Below are 19,343 nucleotides of genomic sequence, written 5' to 3'. Positions count from 1 at the left end.
GAGAGACGAGAGCCGGTAAAGATGAGATCGGTGCCGGATTTGGAGCCCGTATCGTGAAGGTTATAAGGGGAAAAGACCGGGATGAAGACAATGAGGCTACCCAGTAATGAATCTTGTAAGGACAACCGGGTGGCGTGCAGAAGCGAAGGAGGTGCAGTACCTGGCGACGTAGTAGACTAGAGCCTAAGAACGGCTCGCCGCGAGGCGTCGCCGGTTCTGAGTGTGAGTTTACCGTTACGGACGTTTCCCGAACAATAAAGTGATAAGGTTGGTGGTTCGGACGACGGGATGTGCAGAATATGGTTGCCAGACACAACCGTGACGACAAGTAGAGTTGATAGATCGAAGCCTAGACCAGAAAGGATCCACTATCAAAGGTAGTTGGAGGTAAATGGGCTGCTTTTGACTGGCTGAATTATGCTATATCTTCAACGCTTCCACAAACGTCGCAACGGGGAGTGGCCAGCAATCAAAAAGAGGCAAAAAAAAGCCTTGATGATAACCCCAAACCCCAGATTTCAGTAAGCGGGTATGATGAGGGGAAACCGCTCAGTTGGGGTCCTCTCACGTGGCAAAGAGAAAAAAGCAATGGTACTGTGTGATTGCTTGTCTTTCTTTCTGCATGCACGCGGTATTGTGAGGTCTCAAAGGGACAGTCAAGCGCTTATGTCTAATGGTCTGGTGTCCTTTATCGAATTTGGAGGTACGTGGTGCACCATGGCTAGGTGTCATGGGTGAGCTAAAGTGGACAGCTCGTGAAGAGCAGCAAATCGCAGCATTATGTGCCGCACTTGTAGTCTGGGCTGACGATGGTTTGGCGAGGCTAATTCTTTCGTCATTTCTTTGCTTCTTAAATAGTTGAGAGGAAGTGTGTTATCTAGGCAAGGAAATTGCTGCGTCTTCTAGAAGTTGGCTGTGATACTTGAACTGTTCCTCTCCAGATTCTTCTGCTTTTTCTCGGGGCCATCCATGGGTAAGACAATTGCCAAAAAGAGCTTGTGATGCTTGTCGGTGTGCGGCAAGAGCAGAGCACATGCCATAGGCAAACGACATACTGGAAACCTACGATTGCCCGTGTAAGCTAAGTTTGTAATTTTCCGGGGTCTCTTGGCATTTCCCGAGGGCCAACGGAGCCCGGCTGTCGATGGTTTTGGCAGTCTGGATCTGTAACGGGTATAACGACGGAGAGATATTGGCACTCGATAGCCAGGGCCTATTTCGGTTCGGTCCAAAGGACAAAGGACAAAGGATGGCAGTGATAGAGCTTATTTCGTCATAGCTATGCTCCGACACCTTGGCTCCCTCGCTCCCGCAGTGGAGAGCAGCACATCAAATGCGGGATCGCCGCAGCCGCAGCCAGACGCCAGACTTTTGAGGTGCCAGTGCGAGTGGGTAATATAAGAACACCCTGGGTTGGTTTGAGTGGCGCGTAGGGACGTCCTGTTGTATTGAAAGGGCTTGTAGATGTTGTTAATTGACTGAGGACAGTTTTTGAGGAAGGTAATTGGAAGGGAAAGATGGGGAATCTCGTGGGGTAACCCTGTCTTTGTGTCGCACCTGTGTTGCCGTGAACCGTACTTTCCAGTCAAAAGGTTAGAAGTTTTCTTGCTCCTTACCTAAGGCCTAGTTGATTAATATGTTCAGTCCTTGTCTTTCTGCACTAGCCCTATTGCAGTCTTCTTCTGCGGATGAGTTGACACGTCGATGTGCTACTGTGCTGTTTGCTCTGAGATTCCAGTACCGACCGACTGCCATATGATATGATGTTATTTGCACTCCGGGCACCCGGCGTCTCGGCTGTCCTCAAACACGGATCCGTCCTCTATCTTCGGCTCCGCTCCGTCCGCTGCCGGCAAAATGCAAAGAGGCATCGGTCCGGCGCCGACAATTTTGTTCAAATGGTTGGCCGTCCGCACATTTCTTTTGAAATGCAATTTGGATGGTTTACTCCATATGAAAGTTTGGAAACCCTACATGGTGATGTTTTGTGATCCCCTGTGTCTTGAAATTGAAATATTGAACACATAACTAACCAGTCATAATGATTGATGGCTCTCTTTTCCGAGTGCGATAACTTATCATATACCGTAGCCCGTACAATTGAGTTATAGTAGCAAAATCCATTATGAAGCTCTCGTATGGAGATGCCCAAGTGAGTCGGCATAACATTGTTGAACAATATATCCCATAAGAGTTAGCCATTCGAGCAACGCACTAAACGTTTCTAGTTAGCCATTCGAGATTACATCCCGGTTCGAACACAGCCCTACGAACCTCATCTCGCATCAACTTACGGACAAATAATCCCACCGCGTTGGAACATTTTGACACTTCTTATTGGTTTTGGTTTCTCGTATTCCTCTTGAATAGGAAACCTCATTCGATTGCTTGTCTTTGCGAGTTGCATGCTTCGCCCTTTGGACCCACGCTCTACGCAAGCTGTAACGTGTGTAGATAGGAGAGAATGCGAACGATTAGCAGTTATGGAGATTCCAATATTGTTCAGGGTGTCTCCAAGATGGATAAATATCAACAGATTTCATGCCTCGATCTCAAGTTGAACATCATAATTTTATCTCCTCAAATACTCAATCTCTTCGACCGTGAACGATACCTCAGCCTTTAACTGGCACGGCCCTCGATCGGCTCCTCTTGCATCTTCTATATCACTATGATCTCGTTGGCTCGAAAGGCCATTAAGGCCAATCAGCAGCGCAAACAGGCGCAAACAAACCAGGCGCCCATGGAATTGCAAGAAACGGGATCTGACGCTACTAAGCAAGCACCTCAACAACCACAATGTCGACATATGGAAGCGTATGAGTCTTCGTCCGGGAAATGTGTTGCATGTGCATCAGAAAAGAAGGCCGCAAGGATATATCGATGGAAGATTATCCTCGGCCTAGTGGCACCCTTTGCCCTTCAAGCACTCGACTCGACAATGTATGGAAAGACCCGAAAATTGCAGAATGAAACTGACACTTTGAAACAGCATCGCCAGTGCTCTTCCGTGGATTGCGTCGGACTTCGGGGAGATCTCACAGCTCAACTGGATCGTCTCAGCGTTCAACCTCACATCTGCAGCATTCATCCCTTTCTGGGCTCAAATGGCTGATGTATTTGGCCGCAACGCTTCTATCAATGCTGCCATTATCCTCATGCTCATTGGTAGTGCGCTGTGTACTGGGGCCCCTACAAATGCCTTCCCAGTTCTGCTTCTGGGTCGTGGATTTCAAGGACTTGCTGCGGCTGGCCTCAATGTCGTTGTTCGCACTATTCTTGCCGATAGAGTTTCTTTGCAAGAAAATGCAAAGAATTGGGCTATTTTCTCACTCGTCGGTGGTGTCTCGTATGGACTTGGCCCAGTCGTCGGGTGGTAAGACCACTTGAAGCCATGTTCACTCTTTGATAACAGCTAACATCAGCTTAGGATACCTCACAAATGCCGACTGGAGATGGTGCTTTGCCATCAACCTCCCTATTGCCGCCGTCGCTCTGATCATAGTCTTCTTTGTCCTACGCAAGGAGCTTCTCGGTCCTCAACCCATCCCTGAGCTCAACGAGACAGCTGAAACTGGCCGACGAACGAAATTCGTTGCCCGACTCAAGACTGTTGATGTTGGTGGCCAGCTTCTTTTCATCCTTGGCTTTGGTCTCGTTATTCTGGCTTTGACTTGGGGTGGCGCGACATATTCTTGGTCATCACCCGCTGTCATTGTTCCTCTGGTGCTTGGTATCATCTTTGCTGGCGTTTTCTGTTACTGGGAGTATCTCCTTTCCCCTGGAAATACCATGGCCGAGAAGCTACCCTGGCAAAGAGCAATGCTCCCTTGGGAACTAATCTCAAATCGTGATATCGGACTTCTCTTTTATTGCGAGTGTGCCACAGGAATTGGCATGTATGCTGTAAGACTATCGTTTGCCGTTGGCCGTTCCCTTTCTGACTTGTCAAGGTACTCTATTTCTGTAACATCTACTTTATTGCAGTCAGGGTAAGTCTTATTCGAATCAACACACGAACTCCTTGCTAATGGTCTTTAGGGTTACGACTCTGACAAGGCTGGTGTCCAACTTCTCTACTTTGTCCCTGGTCTTGGAGGTTCGTTTCATATGATGTTTGTGACTTGAATTACGTATTGATACCTTCACAGCTGGTGTTTATATCTGCTCCTTCATGTGCAACAAGTGGCCACGCATGACGTTTCCCTGTATCTTTCTGGGAACGCTCACCGAAGCTGTGGGTCTGGGCGTTCTTGCATGGGCTATCTACGCGAACAGACTGAGCGTCATCTATGGAATGATGGCCCTTGTTGGCTGCGGTAGTGGTATGCGTTTCATGGCTTCGCCACTTCATGGCATTGGTCTTTTTCGACACTTGCGCGCCTCTGTCATTGGACTCATGGCAGTTGCCATCCCTTTTGGCGGTACTATCGGTTTGACTATCATGTCTACAGTCTTCAACAACACTTCTGGGCTCGACTCTCATAGCGACTTCAGCAGCGTACATTCTTCGTCTGGTGGTGCAGCAAATGAACAGGCTGTTCATCAAGCCAAGATGGGTGTTGTCTGGGCGTTTGTCGCCATTACTCCTCCCGTCGCACTGGTAAGTTCTGGAATTTTTTCATATCTTGGATAGGAACTGATTCAGTATCAGGCATTCCCAATTACTTGGTTCATTGGAAACGTCAAGCTCGGACAAGGCCCCCCTGGAGAGGATGGTCCTACGGACATCGTGGTGAAGGGCTCTTATCTGCTCAAGCTGGTACGAGGCCAGGAAAAGTTGAAGATCGAGAAGAATGCATATAGGCTCAACAGCTCACACAGTGGAACATGGTCAGAGGCTGTAGCTTCTGATCAGAGCGTCAACGCCTCGAGACCTTTGCAGGGTTCCCCTCAGGTATAAGCCCCTGGGGGTATGGAGAGATGAAGCTTCAGACGGGTAGAAGATACTACAGTTAGAATATAATTTAGCGTTTAGAATTTCCTATATGAATATAGAACTGGATTAGACTTAATCATCATCGTTCAGGCCCATGCCTCTGAGTGTCTTGAGCCATCACTGTCGTATTTGCATACAATTCCAGAACGTGATTCATGTTATTAAATTATTTCATGCCGCGTATTGCTTTTACATTGTCCATGGATACAAAAATGTATCTCGGGTTTCTCTCAACTATGATTCTTTACCCTAGCCGTTGGTGAAGGGGTAGTGAGGTTCACGAGCCGCATCACTCTCGGTCAGGAGATAATCGAATAAATCTAAATTATATAAGAGGATAAATTTCGAAGAGCCTTGTGAATGAATGAGTACCAAAATCAAGTTTCTTTGAAATAATCGAGGGACGAAGGTGGTCGTTCATATCCGCGAATCACCAACGGCTTGCGCGTATCTGGATCCAATTTGAAACCAAACAGTGATTCGCTGAGATAGTGGAAGCTCGCGGAGATAAATCGCCTGACCTTGAATCTAGGAATATTACAGGAAAACACTCTCTTTTCTTCACTTCTCTTCACCCCACTAACCATCACAGATCATTCGCTTTATCATTCTTTTATATCCTCTATAATCAGCTCATATCGTATCGTAAAGTCCACCTCTTTTAACCAATTGACCGACACCCTTGTAACCAATAATAAATATGAGCGATATCGATACCGAGGAAGAGCAAAGCCCAAATCCAACGTTTTGGCTCGAGTTTCGCACTTTTGACGATGGTCTCTCCTCACAAGTCAACTCGTCATCCACTCTCACCGCATTTCCTCAATTCGCACAACTACCGCCTGAGCTGCGTCTACGGATATGGTCATGCCTCGTTCAACCCCGCATTATCGTCGTCTGCTGTCTTCAACGCGATGAGCGGCTTGATCAGAGACTTTATGAGTTGAATCAACGGTCGCATGGAAGATCGGTGCCTGTATTGTTGCACATCAACCGCGAGGCGCGATATCTAGCCTTACAGCATTATGAGCTTGCCTTTGGCTGGCGCATATCCAAGCTCCTTTCAGATACGCCCGTATCTGAACCGCCGCGCGTCTGGTTCAATTTCGCCCTTGACGCTGTATATCTTGCAGGTGAACTAGAGGCATATGATATCTACGGTTTCAACTCGGCAATGGTGTATTTCTTACGACGTGAAGACACCCACAGGGTCAAGCATCTCGCCTGCGTTCTCTCGGAGCTCGGCTACGCGGAGCAGGAAAGTGATCAGGTGTTTGGATGCTTGTGGCACGTTGTCGATGGTTTCCCTGCTGCGAAGAAGGTGCTGCTGGTGGTAGGTGAAAAGGATGAGGAGGCTTTGAAAGGAAGTAAGTTGTTGAGTACAGATAACGTAATGCAGAAGATATGGAATGGTTTCTTGGGTGGATCAGCAACCGAGACAAGTTCGAGGATGGCGGATAAGTCAATACTGATGATCGAAGAACACGATCTGCCGGGGTTCATCGCAAGGCAATAGCCTGGCCTTGAATATAAGCGAAGTGAATAGACGAGAAGAACCACATAGATACCTTAGTCTATAGTCTCACATGAGCTCTACCTCCATTGGGCACTTCTAGCAAATACCGACAGGGGACGGGAAGCCCATGCGTTCAGACGGATCTCGACGTGTGGGGATAGTGTATATTTAGAATAGAGCTTTCGAGACTTATACCAGTTGCATTACATATGTCATAACTGTTCCAATGCGTGGTTGCTTCCGATGCAGCGGATAACGGGCTTGATGGCAGTTTACAATATCAAGTTGACTCTTAGTGAATGCCTTGAGCTTATATCCCTAGATTCGGTTCAGTTTTGCCGTTCCTTGACGCTGAGTAATAGACTCTGAACAAAATCATGTGTCTAAAATTATCACGGCTGAAGCGTCATATCAAATATCCGGCGACAGGTCTCGCCTGAAGCAACATTTGCAAAAAGAGTTGTACCGAATATCACAGCACAAATTCGAAAACCCATTAGTCCAATCTTGATCTATCACAGAAAAATCAGTAGACTTGAGGATATCATTCATCATAATGCTGTCTAAATGTCCCAAAACGGGTGTTGGAAGCTCCAGGGTAAACGCAAGTCAGGAAGCGTGGATCCATGCAACCATGCAACCACAGACAAGCCGGTTTCTAGATGGAGCTAATCACGACATGGAACCCCACATACGATCCAATTGTTCGGGGTCGCCTCCAAGCGAGAACAGAAGCCGAGAGGCAACTGCCCCATAGAGAAGGAAGAAGAATGAGGAAGATATCGAAATGAGGCCAGTGTAAACAACGATTGGCACCACGATTGCCCTGTCAGGATGAGCTGTTGTGCTCTGAGCTACCTGTCTACCAGCTGTACCTAAGCTGTAAGGTACAGTCGGTGCCTTGATGAGGCTGCCGCTGTGAAACCCAAAGCCCAACGACGAGACTGATTACACATGCTAGCTTGAAATGGGCCTCAGGGGTTCTACCAGTTGCCTGACAACCAACATTGCCAGATAAACAGCTAACTGGGCAGAGGGGCCCCTTGAATTCCTACGCCACGCCTCAGCCCTGGGGTCTTGTGAGCCCAAGTGGATGCGCAGAGAGCCATGGAAGCGCTAGGAAAACAAAGTCAGTTCGTTGAAAAGATGGAGGCAAAGGAAACGAAAGACAACAAAGGAAGAGTTTGGAGATTTGGATCCACCCGGAGAAAAATAATGGGGTCAACTGCGTGAAGGTCATATGCTTTCATCACGGTTATCGACATACGGCGAGCAATTGAGCTTCAACATTGGCTGGTTGGGTACAAGGTCATATCGATTTCGGCCTGATAGACTACGATCGAGATACAGGCAGGGTTGTTGGGGATGATGAATCGCGCAGTAAGCATTGGTCACTCTACATGCCTGGGAGGCGGATATCTGACTGAGAAACGCCATGCGATTGATGTATTCAATTAATGGCCATGGCATTGTGATAAGATAATGAATGATACTACTGTAGATACGTGGACCACTATTGAAGCATCACCAAGTAGGAAAACAGGCCTGCTGCATCACGAATAACACGCTTCCAATCAGTTGAAGCAACTCAAGTAGCAGTAGCCAACACATGGACATACGCTGTCTGTTGGATACCATAACCAGGCATCCAAGACCTCTGGCTGGACGACAGGCGCATTCTTGATTCTTTCGGAGCAAATCTCAATAAACCGACTTTGCCAAAGTCTCGATTATCAGAATTTTCCCATTGATTGCCACAAAATTATCCGGATCCCGTTATGACGCTCTATAATGAAGAGGCAACCTAGAGTTTTCGCAGTGCTAAACCCCAGAGAGAGAAGAGCGACAGAAGATGAGGGAGCGCCGTCTGAGGAGGGGCACGAAGAGGGAGCTACCCGTCCAACATGAGGTCGATTGGTGGGGCAAAGTAGTCAGTACGGCTGTCTAGGTGATGCTTGCACTGCAAGAAATGTAGTCAGGACATGAAGCTCTAATCCCTGCCCGGATGCCCCGCGCTGGAAGATTTGGGAAGCAAAAAGTTTATGAGGACATGACATCAGTAAGATGAGCACAGGGCATCAGGCACAAGACACTGGGTACCAGGAGAAGCTGTGAGATCTGGAGAGAAGAGACGGAAGCTACGGGAATAAACACGATGAGGTCTTGTGTGTTGATACCTCATCAGGAATCAGCCAGAAGCAATCAAAGATCCATCTCAGGTTGCGCATCGTTTGGGAGACGCAGTTTTTTTAGTGGGGCGAACCCAGATCTGCCTGTCTGCCAGGTGCACGCAGCTGCTAGACGCTTCTTCAGACCCCTCGCCCCCTCCAAAGCACGCCCCCCAGCAACGCCTAGCAGCGCCCAGAAAGTGGTAGACCCCCCTGCAACACCAGAGAAGCTCTCCAAAGTGGGCTCCTTTGGAACAGCGCAGAACCGCATCGAACCTTGGCACCCGCCTTTATTTAGATCCTTTTGCTCAACTCGCTCTGTTCCGTCTTTCTTCTCACAACATCATCACACTCAAATACCCTCTCAAAAGTCTTCAAATAACCGCGATCCTCCATTGAAGCAACTGCGATTTTCTTTTCCTTTTTCTTCCTACTCTACGACATAATCTTTACGCATTCTACACACAACATCACACACATCACACAAAATGGCTCCCGCCGTCGGTATCGATTTGGGTACCACGTACTCTTGCGTGGGTATCTTCCGTGAGGACCGGTAAGTTTTACATCAAAAAACCATTATGAGTTGCATTAGGAGTATGACACTAACTCTTTCCCCAGATGTGATATCATCGCCAACGACCAGGGTAACCGAACTACCCCCTCATTCGTCGGTTTCACCGACACCGAGCGTCTGATTGGTGATGCCGCCAAGAACCAAGTCGCCATGAACCCCCAGAACACTGTCTTCGACGCCAAGCGATTGATCGGTCGCAAGTTCGCCGATCCTGAGGTCCAGGCCGACATGAAGCACTTCCCCTTCAAGATCGTCGACAAGGGTGGTAAGCCCAACATCGAGGTTGAGTTCAAGGGCGAGACCAAGACCTTCACCCCCGAGGAGATCTCCGCCATGATCCTCACCAAGATGCGTGAGACCGCCGAGTCTTACCTCGGCGAGACTGTCAACAACGCTGTTGTTACTGTCCCCGCCTACTTCAACGATTCTCAGCGTCAAGCTACCAAGGATGCTGGTCTCATCGCCGGTCTCAACGTTCTCCGAATCATCAACGAGCCTACTGCTGCCGCCATTGCCTACGGTCTTGACAAGAAGGTCGAGGGCGAGCGCAACGTCCTCATCTTCGATCTTGGTGGTGGTACCTTCGATGTTTCTCTCCTTACCATTGAGGAGGGTATCTTCGAGGTCAAGTCTACCGCCGGTGACACTCACTTGGGTGGTGAGGACTTCGACAACCGTCTGGTCAACCACTTCGTAAACGAATTCAAGCGAAAGCACAAGGTACGATAGTCTTCCTCTTCATTGCCATTTCCTTTCTTCTCAAAACATATCATGAGTTTTGGCGATTTTTGATGAGGTTGTCAAAACTCGACCCCTCCATCATAAATTCTCCATAAACTTAGAAGACCCACTCTCAAATACCCCACATCGCACCCTTGCCGATGACCAAATCTTCAAGAACTTATACTAACTCATTCTACAGAAGGATCTTAGCACCAACGTCCGCGCTCTGCGACGTCTCCGAACTGCTTGCGAGCGTGCCAAGCGAACCCTTTCTTCTTCTGCTCAGACCTCCATCGAGATCGACTCTCTCTTCGAGGGTATCGACTTCTACACCTCCATCACCCGTGCTCGTTTCGAGGAGCTCTGCCAGGATCTCTTCCGATCCACTATCCAGCCCGTCGACCGTGTCCTTACCGACGCTAAGATCGACAAGTCCCTCGTCCACGAGATCGTCCTCGTCGGTGGCTCTACCCGTATCCCCCGTGTCCAGAAGCTCATCACCGACTACTTTAACGGAAAGGAGCCCAACAAGTCCATCAACCCTGATGAGGCTGTTGCCTACGGTGCCGCCGTCCAGGCTGCGATTCTCTCCGGTGACACCTCCAGCAAGGCCACCAACGAGATTCTGCTTCTCGATGTTGCGCCCCTCTCTCTCGGTATCGAGACCGCTGGTGGTATGATGACCAAGCTCATCCCCCGCAACACCACCATCCCCACCAAGAAGTCCGAGGTCTTCTCCACCTTCTCCGACAACCAGCCTGGTGTTCTTATCCAGGTCTACGAGGGTGAGCGTCAGCGCACCAAGGACAACAACCTTATGGGCAAGTTCGAGCTCACTGGTATCCCCCCTGCCCCCCGTGGTGTTCCCCAGATTGAGGTCACCTTCGACCTTGATGCCAACGGTATCATGAACGTCTCCGCCGTCGAGAAGGGCACTGGCAAGTCCAACAAGATTGTCATTACCAATGACAAGGGCCGCCTGTCCAAGGAGGAGATCGAGCGCATGCTTAACGACGCTGAGAAGTACAAGGAGGAGGATGAGGCCGAGGGCAAGCGTGTTGCTGCCAAGAACGGTCTTGAGTCTTATGCTTACTCTCTCCGCAACACCCTCTCCGACCCCAAGGTCGAGGAGAAGATCGAGGCCAGCGACAAGGAGACTCTCACTGCCGAGATCGACAAGGTCGTCCAGTGGCTCGACGACAACCAGCAGGCTACTCGTGAGGAGTACGAGGAGCACCAGAAGGAGCTTGAGGGCAAGGCCAACCCCATCATGATGAAGTTCTACGGAGCTGGTGGTGAGGGTGCTCCTGGCGGCATGCCCGGTGGTCCCGGCGGCTTCCCTGGTGCTGGCGGCCCTGGTGGTGCTCCCGGTGCTGGTGGTGACGATGGTCCCACCGTCGAGGAGGTCGACTAAATTCTTTGATACCCCAACAACATCAGTCTCGACTTCTAGAGTTGTCATGTGTCCAATGATACAATGCGGAGGCTAGGGGTCTCATGGGATGATATGATGAGATTAGATTTTCTGTTTTGTTTTTGCGACTTTCACGGTTATGAAAAAGCTCGGTGGTTTTTACCCAATGTATTTTAATGAATCGATGAATCAAGATATTCACAATAACTACTTTGCCTCTTGCCTTTGTGATATGTTTATCATTGCTTGTGATTGATACAGCACTCGCCTATTACACAGTCTTGGTCATCAGAACCTTAGTGTTGCCATTCCATTATTGGTCCTCGTCATGAAGCTGATTAGTTAGTTTCATGAGTAAGTTGGATATGATGATGTCTGGGCTCACGTGAATACGTCCAAGAAGGATCTGAAGAACGTATTTCGACATAAATACGAAGAGGTATTAACATGTTGCCGGCACCTATCTATCATAAGTATCATTGTTGTGTTGACAACACGATGTAGAGAAGTCTTTGAATGGTCTGGAAGATTCGAACCACATTCTCAGGAAAAGGTAGCAACCTCTGGCAGCCGCTCGAGGATAATAACAGATCCTGTTTGAGATATTGGGAGCTTTCCTATTAATACAAGAGCAAGTTGATCAATTTCGTGGCTCAACAGGCTCATTAAATACTGTCCCTTCTGGTACCTTGTCCTCTCTACTCTCCCAGACATCTTCACTACTCGGTTTCCCAGGGCCGTACTTTGTGAACTCTTTTGCACGATAATAATCCCTGATAGCCTTCTCCCGCATCTCAGGAGAGTAACTCTTGGTACGCATGCAGAACCAGAAGTCATCCCAATGCTCACTGCATGACCTCATCTCACCGTAGCGATACACGGCATTGAATTGTCCACCCATCGAGTTGCATGCCCATGCTTGGTCGAAGGCCTGACGACAGGACATGTCTGTAGGGAGCAGGGCTTCGGAGAGGGCGTCGCGGGGAGGAATATCGGCGGGCGTAGGGGCGGATGAGCGCGTGGATTTCTTGAGAGAGAGCCATGATGGTATTTTGGAAGATGAGGAGGTTTGTTGTTGTTGGTCTTCTGTTGTGGAGGATTTGGCGTTCTTCTCAGCTTCAAATAGGTCGATGAACTTTTGGATTTCGGGATCAGTATTTGAGTTGGATGGGGCTGATGTTGAAGGATCTGAAGTTGTGGTTGTGGTTGTTGATGTTACAGGAGGTGTCTCCGTGACTGGCGCAGCTGACTTATCCTCGCTGGAAGGTGTTGAAGACCATAACCAACCCATTGCGACGTTTTATAAGTGGTAGATTCAACTGAATATCTCGTTTCAGTCTCTCGTGATGGTTGATGCGAAAAAGCTCGGAATTTGATGGAGATGGAAGGGAAAGTATCGATGTCACAAGGGAATGGCGCGGTTGAAGCCTGAATCTTGATGAATAGAGAATCGACTGTCTAATTGAAGTTGTTGAAGCGATATAATCTGACTTGAGTCTTGGTGGAGCGCAGATTGTTCTGGATATTGGAGATTTAGGTGATGAGATGCGCTGGGAGGGATGCCGAGGAAAAATAGATCTGCCGTATTCCCGAGGCGTTCCGCTCAAGAAGGGAGTTCAGAGTTATCATGTTATAATTCTTCTAGAATAAGAATCAATGTGATATTCTAAGCCGTAGTATACCGTTTTCTGGGCCTAACTATTATGCTGTGATCTAACATATGGACGTGTGAAGGGTTTGATGTCTGTCCTGATAACCGGGTTTCATGTGTTTCTCTACCTAGCTACCGACTGTCTTGTGATGGGGGTTTCACAAAGACTACTACGAACAGGAAGCTCCAAACAGTCACTCTCGTAGTCTTTCTGACATATGCAGAATTAAATAGAGTTCTTCCTTAGCGAGTTTTGTGAGGTAATTGAAGGATCATCGTGATCTCTATATCATGGATCGGATCATAAATTGCTTGGTGGGGTTGATCGTCACATGGGTAGGTATTTCAGCTGCTGGGCAAAAAGGAAACAAATACTTCTTTTGAGGTATGTGTATATATTTTTATCACAATAGTATAAGTAAATATTAGATTAAATGTCAGAGAATAATAGTGATAATAATTCATTGTTAGACATACATCGTGTTTCATTGTAGCTCTTCATCTCAAGGCAGTCCAGGCCGAGACTCGACTGCCATTCGAAGCTTATGACCTCATTGGAGGAAGCTAGCTGCAATGCGACAGCTCCAAGCTAGCCCTTCCTGCCAACAATTCTCTACCCTAATTAACAAACTTGATCTCTTCACGAACTTGAGAATTCTCCCACTCTCCCAACCGTGACTTGTTGCAGTATGCGCGCTGTTGGGATCGAAGCATCATGATTCCAAGCCGAGGTCTTGCGACGGCGGCACTTTTCGCAGCCCGCCGGCCCCTCATATCATCAAGATCCCTCGGATGTGGCTTCGCAGCAGCTTCTCTTCGACAACGGCTCGGCCAAAATGCGATAAACCGACCCGTTAGCCGTGTGTGGGAGAGCACAGTCGTCAACCCCGAGGATGCGGTTCCCCCAATTGCACCCGAAGAAGGTGCTGACAAGAGTGGTCACATCACTACACAATCCAATGAAGCCATTCTCTTTTTCGATAGTGAGTCTCCTTATAAACGAGCCATCGCCTGCTTGTCAGCTGACATGGAACTCAGATATCTTTCCTCTCAAACTCAGCAGCGTTCTCATGCGTCCTTGGAAGTCGGACAACGACGTATCGGATTTACTCAGGCGATTCGAATCATCCTCTTTAGGCATTCTAGACCCAATTCGCCTTGTGAAGACAGCCATTCCAGAAGACCTACCAATAAAAGTGACTGAAATCTTACCACGGCTCAAGGATGGAGGGGCATATGTCAAATTCATGCATGACTCCAACATAGACCCTGCCGAAATTGAAGGTACATTTTGCCCTACTGGAACTCACCTTACACATTTACTGACTCCGTTCATCTATCAGCTCAATTAGCAAGTCGACTGAAAGAAAAGCCCATAAAACCTTGGTTCTCCATCTTCCGTCCTGTCAACGCCCGTCTCGTACAGGGCACGCCATGGTTAGAAGACCTGTACAGATACCCTACCAGCTTCATCAAAATCGAATTTGTTCCTCCAACTCCCGGTACCACCCCTGAGGAGCTCCCCGAAGAGACGCTGTACTCTCTGTTCCGTAAATATGGAAAAATCGCAGACATTATACCACAGCCAACCGACTCAAAGGTCACGCCACGATATGCCAATGTCATGTTTCCTGTAACAAGAGACGCAATTATGGCTCGCAACTGTATGCATGGGTTTATTGTCAACGAGGTCTTGGGAGGTGGCAAGAATGGAACTAAGCTCCGCCTGTCCTTCGAGAAACGTGTCAAGGCGCATAGTATTTGGAATTGGTTGACAAACCATCCACGTATTGTGATACCCGTCTTTGCTGCTCTTGTAGCTGGTCTTTCGGTTCTGATTTTCGACCCTATCCGGGAATTCTTCATCAAGCTTCATATTCAGCATTCTCTAGAGTTCAAGGATTCTCGAATTTACAAATGGTTCAAGAAACAGTCTGGCAACTTTGGCTTATCAACCAAACCCAAGGGAGGAGATGGCCTTGAGGAAGTCTGGAATCACCGACGAGATGCAATTGACAAAGTGCAAGGCTGGCTTGATGAAACATCTGACACATTCATCGTTGTTACTGGACCCAAGGGCTCGGGAAAGGTTGAGATGGTCATGGATCAAGCTTTGGAAGGCCGAAAGAACGTGCTCAAGATCGACTGCAGACGCATTGTCGAGGCTAGGGGCGAGGCGGGCACTATTAAACGTCTTGCTACAGCCGTTGGCTATCGTCCTGTCTTCTCATGGGCCAATAGTATGAGCAGTATGATCGATCTTGCTGTTCAGAGCACTACTGGCGTCAAAGCTGGCTTTTCGGAAACTCTCGAGTCTCAGTTGACCAAGATCATGCAGACTACGACCGGTGCCCTCAAAGACGTTGCCGTTAGCTCGCGTAACAAAAAGGATAGCGACTACAAGTTGTCCGAGGATGCCTGGCTGGAAGCTCATCCTGAGCGTAGACCTGTTGTCGTCATCGATAACTTCCTCCACAAGGGCGAGGAAAACAGCATCATCTACGACAAGATAGCTGAATGGGCAGCGACTATCGTGCAAAACAACGTCGCCCATGTTATTTTCCTCACCACTGACTCGGCCTACTCGAAACCCCTAGATAAAGCACTACCTGACCGACTCTTCCGTACTGTTTCCCTTGGTGATTTAGCGCCCCAGGTAGCAAAGAACTTTGTTCTTAGCCGGCTCAAGGATCAACTCGCCGCTGACGAGAAAGCACGAAAGGAGCAAGGGGATGAAGACACTGAAAAATCACCTATCCCACGCCCAAACATGTTTGAGCTTGACCAGTGTATCGACACTCTTGGTGGCCGTCTCACAGATTTGGAGTTCCTCGCCCGGCGCCTACGAACTGGGCAATCTCCCAAACAAGCTATGGAAGAGATCGTTTCCGAGACAGCTACTGACATTGTTCGTATCTACCTTCTTGGCAAGTCTTCAGAAATTGAGGACAAGAAATTCTCTTCTCAACAGGCTTGGCATCTTATCAAGTCGCTTGCTCAAACCCCCAACCTACGTTATAACGAAGTCACACTCTCGGCGCCATTCTCCTCTGCAGCACCCGCGGCTGCCTCAAATGCCGATGCTGCCATTGATAGCCTTGTCAGCGCCGAGCTCATCGCTGTTAAGACGCACCAGGGCCGACCCATGACAATCACAGCTAGCAAGCCTCTGCACCAAGCCGCCTTTTCGGTCCTTCTACAGGACCGTGTCCTTAGAGCCAAGATGGACTACGATGTTCTCAACGATTCGTCCAAGGCCGAAGCTCGCTCAATCGAGAAGGTTGAAAACGAATTGGCTCTTTTGGGCAGCTTGCCTCGTCAGACAGCAGAGACAGCAGGACGTATTAACTTCTTGCTCCGCAAGTTGGAAGATAGCCAAGCCAAGATCACTAAATGGGATAAGGAAATGACCACTTTGAAGAAGCTTCTTAGCGAGGAGTTTTAATCCTGGGTTGCATATGCTTGGGAAGGATTATCTTGATTAAGGATGACTCCTCTCTAACTATTGTCATACTATATCAGAACAAGAACATCTGAGATTTATTTAAGTCTACTAGAATTTTCTGAGACTCGGAAAGGTGCTTATGAACAATACTTATCATCTCATAATAGGCCAGCAGTGGTATTGCATTTCAGGTATTGTTACAAGAATCTTGCAGTAAAATTGAAATTTCACCTGTCATGAATGGTATACAACTAAACAAGCCCCTAACCGAACATAAATCATGAAGCCGGACAACGGGCGTCTCCTTCAAGGCAAATCCGACATAATGAACCCCGGTATTCATGCTTTTTCTTCCAAGGATGCTCCCAAGTAAACAGCTGCTTAAAAAAAAGTACACTCGTCATCTGTGCCATGATCAAACAAAGTGACACAGTCCACCATTGACATCCCACAGCCTTCACTATATTAATTACTCCTAAGCCATCATTGACATTTGTGATTGATCGGGCTCTGCTGGTTGAGCTGATATTTCACATCCTTGAGTGAAGAATATGCGAGAATCTGTATCGTAGTCGTTGGTTATGCTGTAATAGTTTCCTAATCCACGCAGTTAGTCACCCAGCAGATTCAAAAAGAGGGGGGGAAGTTGACATACCTCTGGGAACAAACCACATGCCTCCAGCGCTGAGTCGAAATGAAGCCTCGTTAACCGTGACAAGGACCTTTCCAGTATGTACAAAGAAGACCATGTGCATCTTTCGCGAGTTCTTTGGCCTCTTCTCAGACCCAGCAGGTAGATCAACAACACCCGCACCCATGAAAGGGGTAGTGAGTGTCTTGGCCATGCGGAAAGACACATTTTGAACAACACGGGTCTGAATAGCTTCACCCGATATAGCGACCCGATCCTCCATAACCTCGACTGGTTCTTCGTCTCCAGGAGGATTCGTCTCGTGCTCAGGCTCCCACAAGATGACCTCAGCGTTGACAACACCAGGATTCAGCTCCCACTCTTCAGGCTCAACCACTTCAACTTCTCGCACAGGTTTGGATTTCGCCCTTCCACGAGCTTTTGTCCTAGGCTTTGCAGGCGGCTCTTCTTGAGGCGCACGGATGATTTCTTTAATAGTTGACAACACAAAGCGATCACGGCCGGATACGTCCTTAAATTCCTCCTCCTCTTGAACCACCTTGTCGCCTGCCCACCAATTCAGTGGTCTGAATGAGTGTCTCCCAGATCTCGTCGTCTTGACTTCATCGGGGTTATGACGAACAGAGACCAGACCGCGCTTCTTGGGCATCGGAGGTCTATGTTGAATCGCTGCAATTGATGTATCTCCAACATCGCCGGCGGTCTGTGCTTTAGGTTTTCGTCCCGGTCTCCCTCTGGGTTTTGACTCGGCTGCTGGCGCTGACTTGGCTGGTTTTGAGGGTTTCGAAGCTTCAGTTCGCGGTCTCTTGGCATGTTTGGGGGATTCTTCAGGTTCAGGTTCGGGATCTGAGGCTTCGTTGTCTGGCTCTTCATGCTCCTCGGCCTCTTCTGGTTCCTCTGGCGCGGGTCGCTTCCGTGATTCGGGAGCAGCTGACTTCTTAGGTTGACCAGCGGTCTTCGGTTTCCGTCCCCTTCGGCCCTTGCCTGGCTCTTGGATCTCTTGAGGCTCTTCTTCAACAGGCCCCTCCTCCACGGGCTCTTCTTCGACTGGTTTGGCCTTCGCTGGTCTTCCTCGTTTCCCTGGCTTTCTGGGTTCTGGTTCTGCTCGTTGTGACTTGTCTTTGGCTGATGCTTTGTTGGTCTTAACAGGCTCCGGCTCAGGCTCTGACTCCTGTTCTGACTCGTGCTCTGAAGAGTGTCTCGTCAGGTCGTCAACCAATTCAAGAGACTTATCGAGAAGGTCCATGTCATCCGCAACGTCGCCCTCTTCACTGGCCTCAGGCGCATCTTCCGTTTCATCGGCGTCCTCCTCGTCGTGAGTGCCGCCATTGACTCCATTCGCCGTAGCTTTCCCGCGCAAAGAGGGTTTTGCTCCAAAATCGATTTTCCGGGTCACAGTAGCGTCGCGATCGTTGGAATAGGGTGCGCGGGTGGGTGAGGAGAGATGTTCGAGGTTCGGATTTCGTCGAGGGGAAGACATTAATGTAGTCTTCACGGGCGATCGACTTCGAGGGATGGGATACTGCATTTTCCCCCTAAGCACAGTCTGAGGTCCCGGCCCAGGAACTGGAATGGTGTCAGTCAATGCATCTTATGGTTGTAGGCCTTTGCGCTCGCACTTGTTTCAATGTCCATATCTTCACTGCCATCTTCGTCCTCATCGTCTCCGCTCTCGTATTGGTCGTTATTTGGCCCCTCATCCTCGTCATCGTATCTTTGATCAGATCCGGTTTCTTTTTCTGGAGAAGAAAGAAGGTCGTCCAAAGGTTGCATGCCATATTCGTCGCGATTACCTGTGTCTATCAACTCGACACCAGTTTTGCTACAGGAAAAATTAGACCCTGCATAAACATAGGTAACGGTATACTTTTGCGCTTCAAACGCGCAACATGAACTTACCGGCCACGCTCGCCGAGCTTGTAAATGGCCTGCGGTTCAGCAACTTCACTGCGCCTTGCGCCTCGAGGTGCCATTTTGTTTGTTTTTCACCTGAACGTATGCTATGTCTCCTTCTTCCGAAAAGGATTCTCTTATCGCGACGTCGAAATGTATGGGTGGGATATAATGAGAATTGGAAACAAAGACGCGACTGGTGACGCGGTTGTGAATGTTGTTTGGTGGTGACTTTTAAGCGGCGCGCCCAAGTAATTGGAATCGAGTGGTCCCCGCCTGGAGCTGGGGGGGTGTTAGAGGGTCACAGTTGATTTGACCAGTAAATCTTGCATGGGCACAGTGGGCTTAGGTATCCTTCAGCATGG

General features: G+C 48.7%; 6 protein-coding genes across 7 annotated transcripts; 4 read left to right on the top strand and 2 right to left on the bottom strand.

Moving 5' to 3' along the window:
- Positions 1–1,871: 1,871 nt before the first annotated feature.
- FOXG_00797 (uncharacterized protein) lies at positions 1,872–4,903 on the top strand (the record flags this gene model as incomplete). Its single annotated transcript, XM_018377381.1, has 7 exons — positions 1,872–2,943; positions 2,993–3,376; positions 3,426–3,906; positions 3,954–3,992; positions 4,042–4,099; positions 4,152–4,603; positions 4,655–4,903. The coding sequence occupies exons 1-7, from the start codon at positions 2,672–2,674 to the stop codon at positions 4,901–4,903; spliced, it is 1,935 nt and encodes a 644-aa protein (XP_018233095.1). The 5' UTR covers positions 1,872–2,671.
- A 289-nt stretch (positions 4,904–5,192) lies between these two features.
- FOXG_00796 (uncharacterized protein) lies at positions 5,193–6,716 on the top strand. Its single transcript, XM_018377380.1, has one exon. It carries the CDS (start codon positions 5,640–5,642, stop codon positions 6,453–6,455), a length of 816 nt encoding a protein of 271 aa, XP_018233094.1. The 5' UTR covers positions 5,193–5,639; the 3' UTR covers positions 6,456–6,716.
- A 2,178-nt stretch (positions 6,717–8,894) lies between these two features.
- On the top strand, positions 8,895–11,337 carry FOXG_00795 (hsp70-like protein; the record flags this gene model as incomplete). Its single annotated transcript, XM_018377379.1, has 3 exons — positions 8,895–9,179; positions 9,245–9,920; positions 10,123–11,337. The coding sequence occupies exons 1-3, from the start codon at positions 9,112–9,114 to the stop codon at positions 11,335–11,337; spliced, it is 1,959 nt and encodes a 652-aa protein (XP_018233093.1). The 5' UTR covers positions 8,895–9,111.
- A 309-nt stretch (positions 11,338–11,646) lies between these two features.
- FOXG_00794 (uncharacterized protein) lies at positions 11,647–12,913 on the bottom strand. The gene is made up of 2 exons (XM_018377378.1): positions 11,723–12,913; positions 11,647–11,671 (listed from the first exon to the last, which is right to left on the bottom strand). Exon 1 carries the CDS (start codon positions 12,626–12,628, stop codon positions 11,978–11,980), a length of 651 nt encoding a protein of 216 aa, XP_018233092.1. The 5' UTR covers positions 12,629–12,913; the 3' UTR covers positions 11,647–11,671; positions 11,723–11,977.
- A 636-nt stretch (positions 12,914–13,549) lies between these two features.
- FOXG_00793 (uncharacterized protein) lies at positions 13,550–16,777 on the top strand. The gene is made up of 3 exons (XM_018377377.1): positions 13,550–13,971; positions 14,027–14,272; positions 14,332–16,777. The coding sequence occupies exons 1-3, from the start codon at positions 13,704–13,706 to the stop codon at positions 16,431–16,433; spliced, it is 2,616 nt and encodes an 871-aa protein (XP_018233091.1). The 5' UTR covers positions 13,550–13,703; the 3' UTR covers positions 16,434–16,777.
- On the bottom strand, positions 16,586–19,239 carry FOXG_00792 (uncharacterized protein). Of its 2 annotated transcripts, XM_018377375.1 has the most exons (4): positions 18,985–19,239; positions 18,705–18,907; positions 17,089–18,651; positions 16,586–17,030 (listed from the first exon to the last, which is right to left on the bottom strand). In XM_018377375.1, exons 1-4 carry the CDS (start codon positions 19,056–19,058, stop codon positions 16,909–16,911), a joined length of 1,962 nt encoding a protein of 653 aa, XP_018233089.1. In that variant the 5' UTR covers positions 19,059–19,239; the 3' UTR covers positions 16,586–16,908. The 2 variants fall into 2 exon arrangements, with proteins under 2 accessions (XP_018233089.1, XP_018233090.1); XM_018377376.1 differs by lacking the exon at positions 18,985–19,239 and having other exon boundaries at positions 18,705–18,980.
- Positions 19,240–19,343: the final 104 nt, after the last annotated feature.

This window comes from Fusarium oxysporum, chromosome 1 (genome assembly GCF_000149955.1).
Source record: "Fusarium oxysporum f. sp. lycopersici 4287 chromosome 1, whole genome shotgun sequence".
Lineage (NCBI taxonomy): Eukaryota > Fungi > Ascomycota > Sordariomycetes > Hypocreales > Nectriaceae > Fusarium > Fusarium oxysporum.
This window is presented reverse-complemented; position numbering and strand designations above follow the sequence as displayed.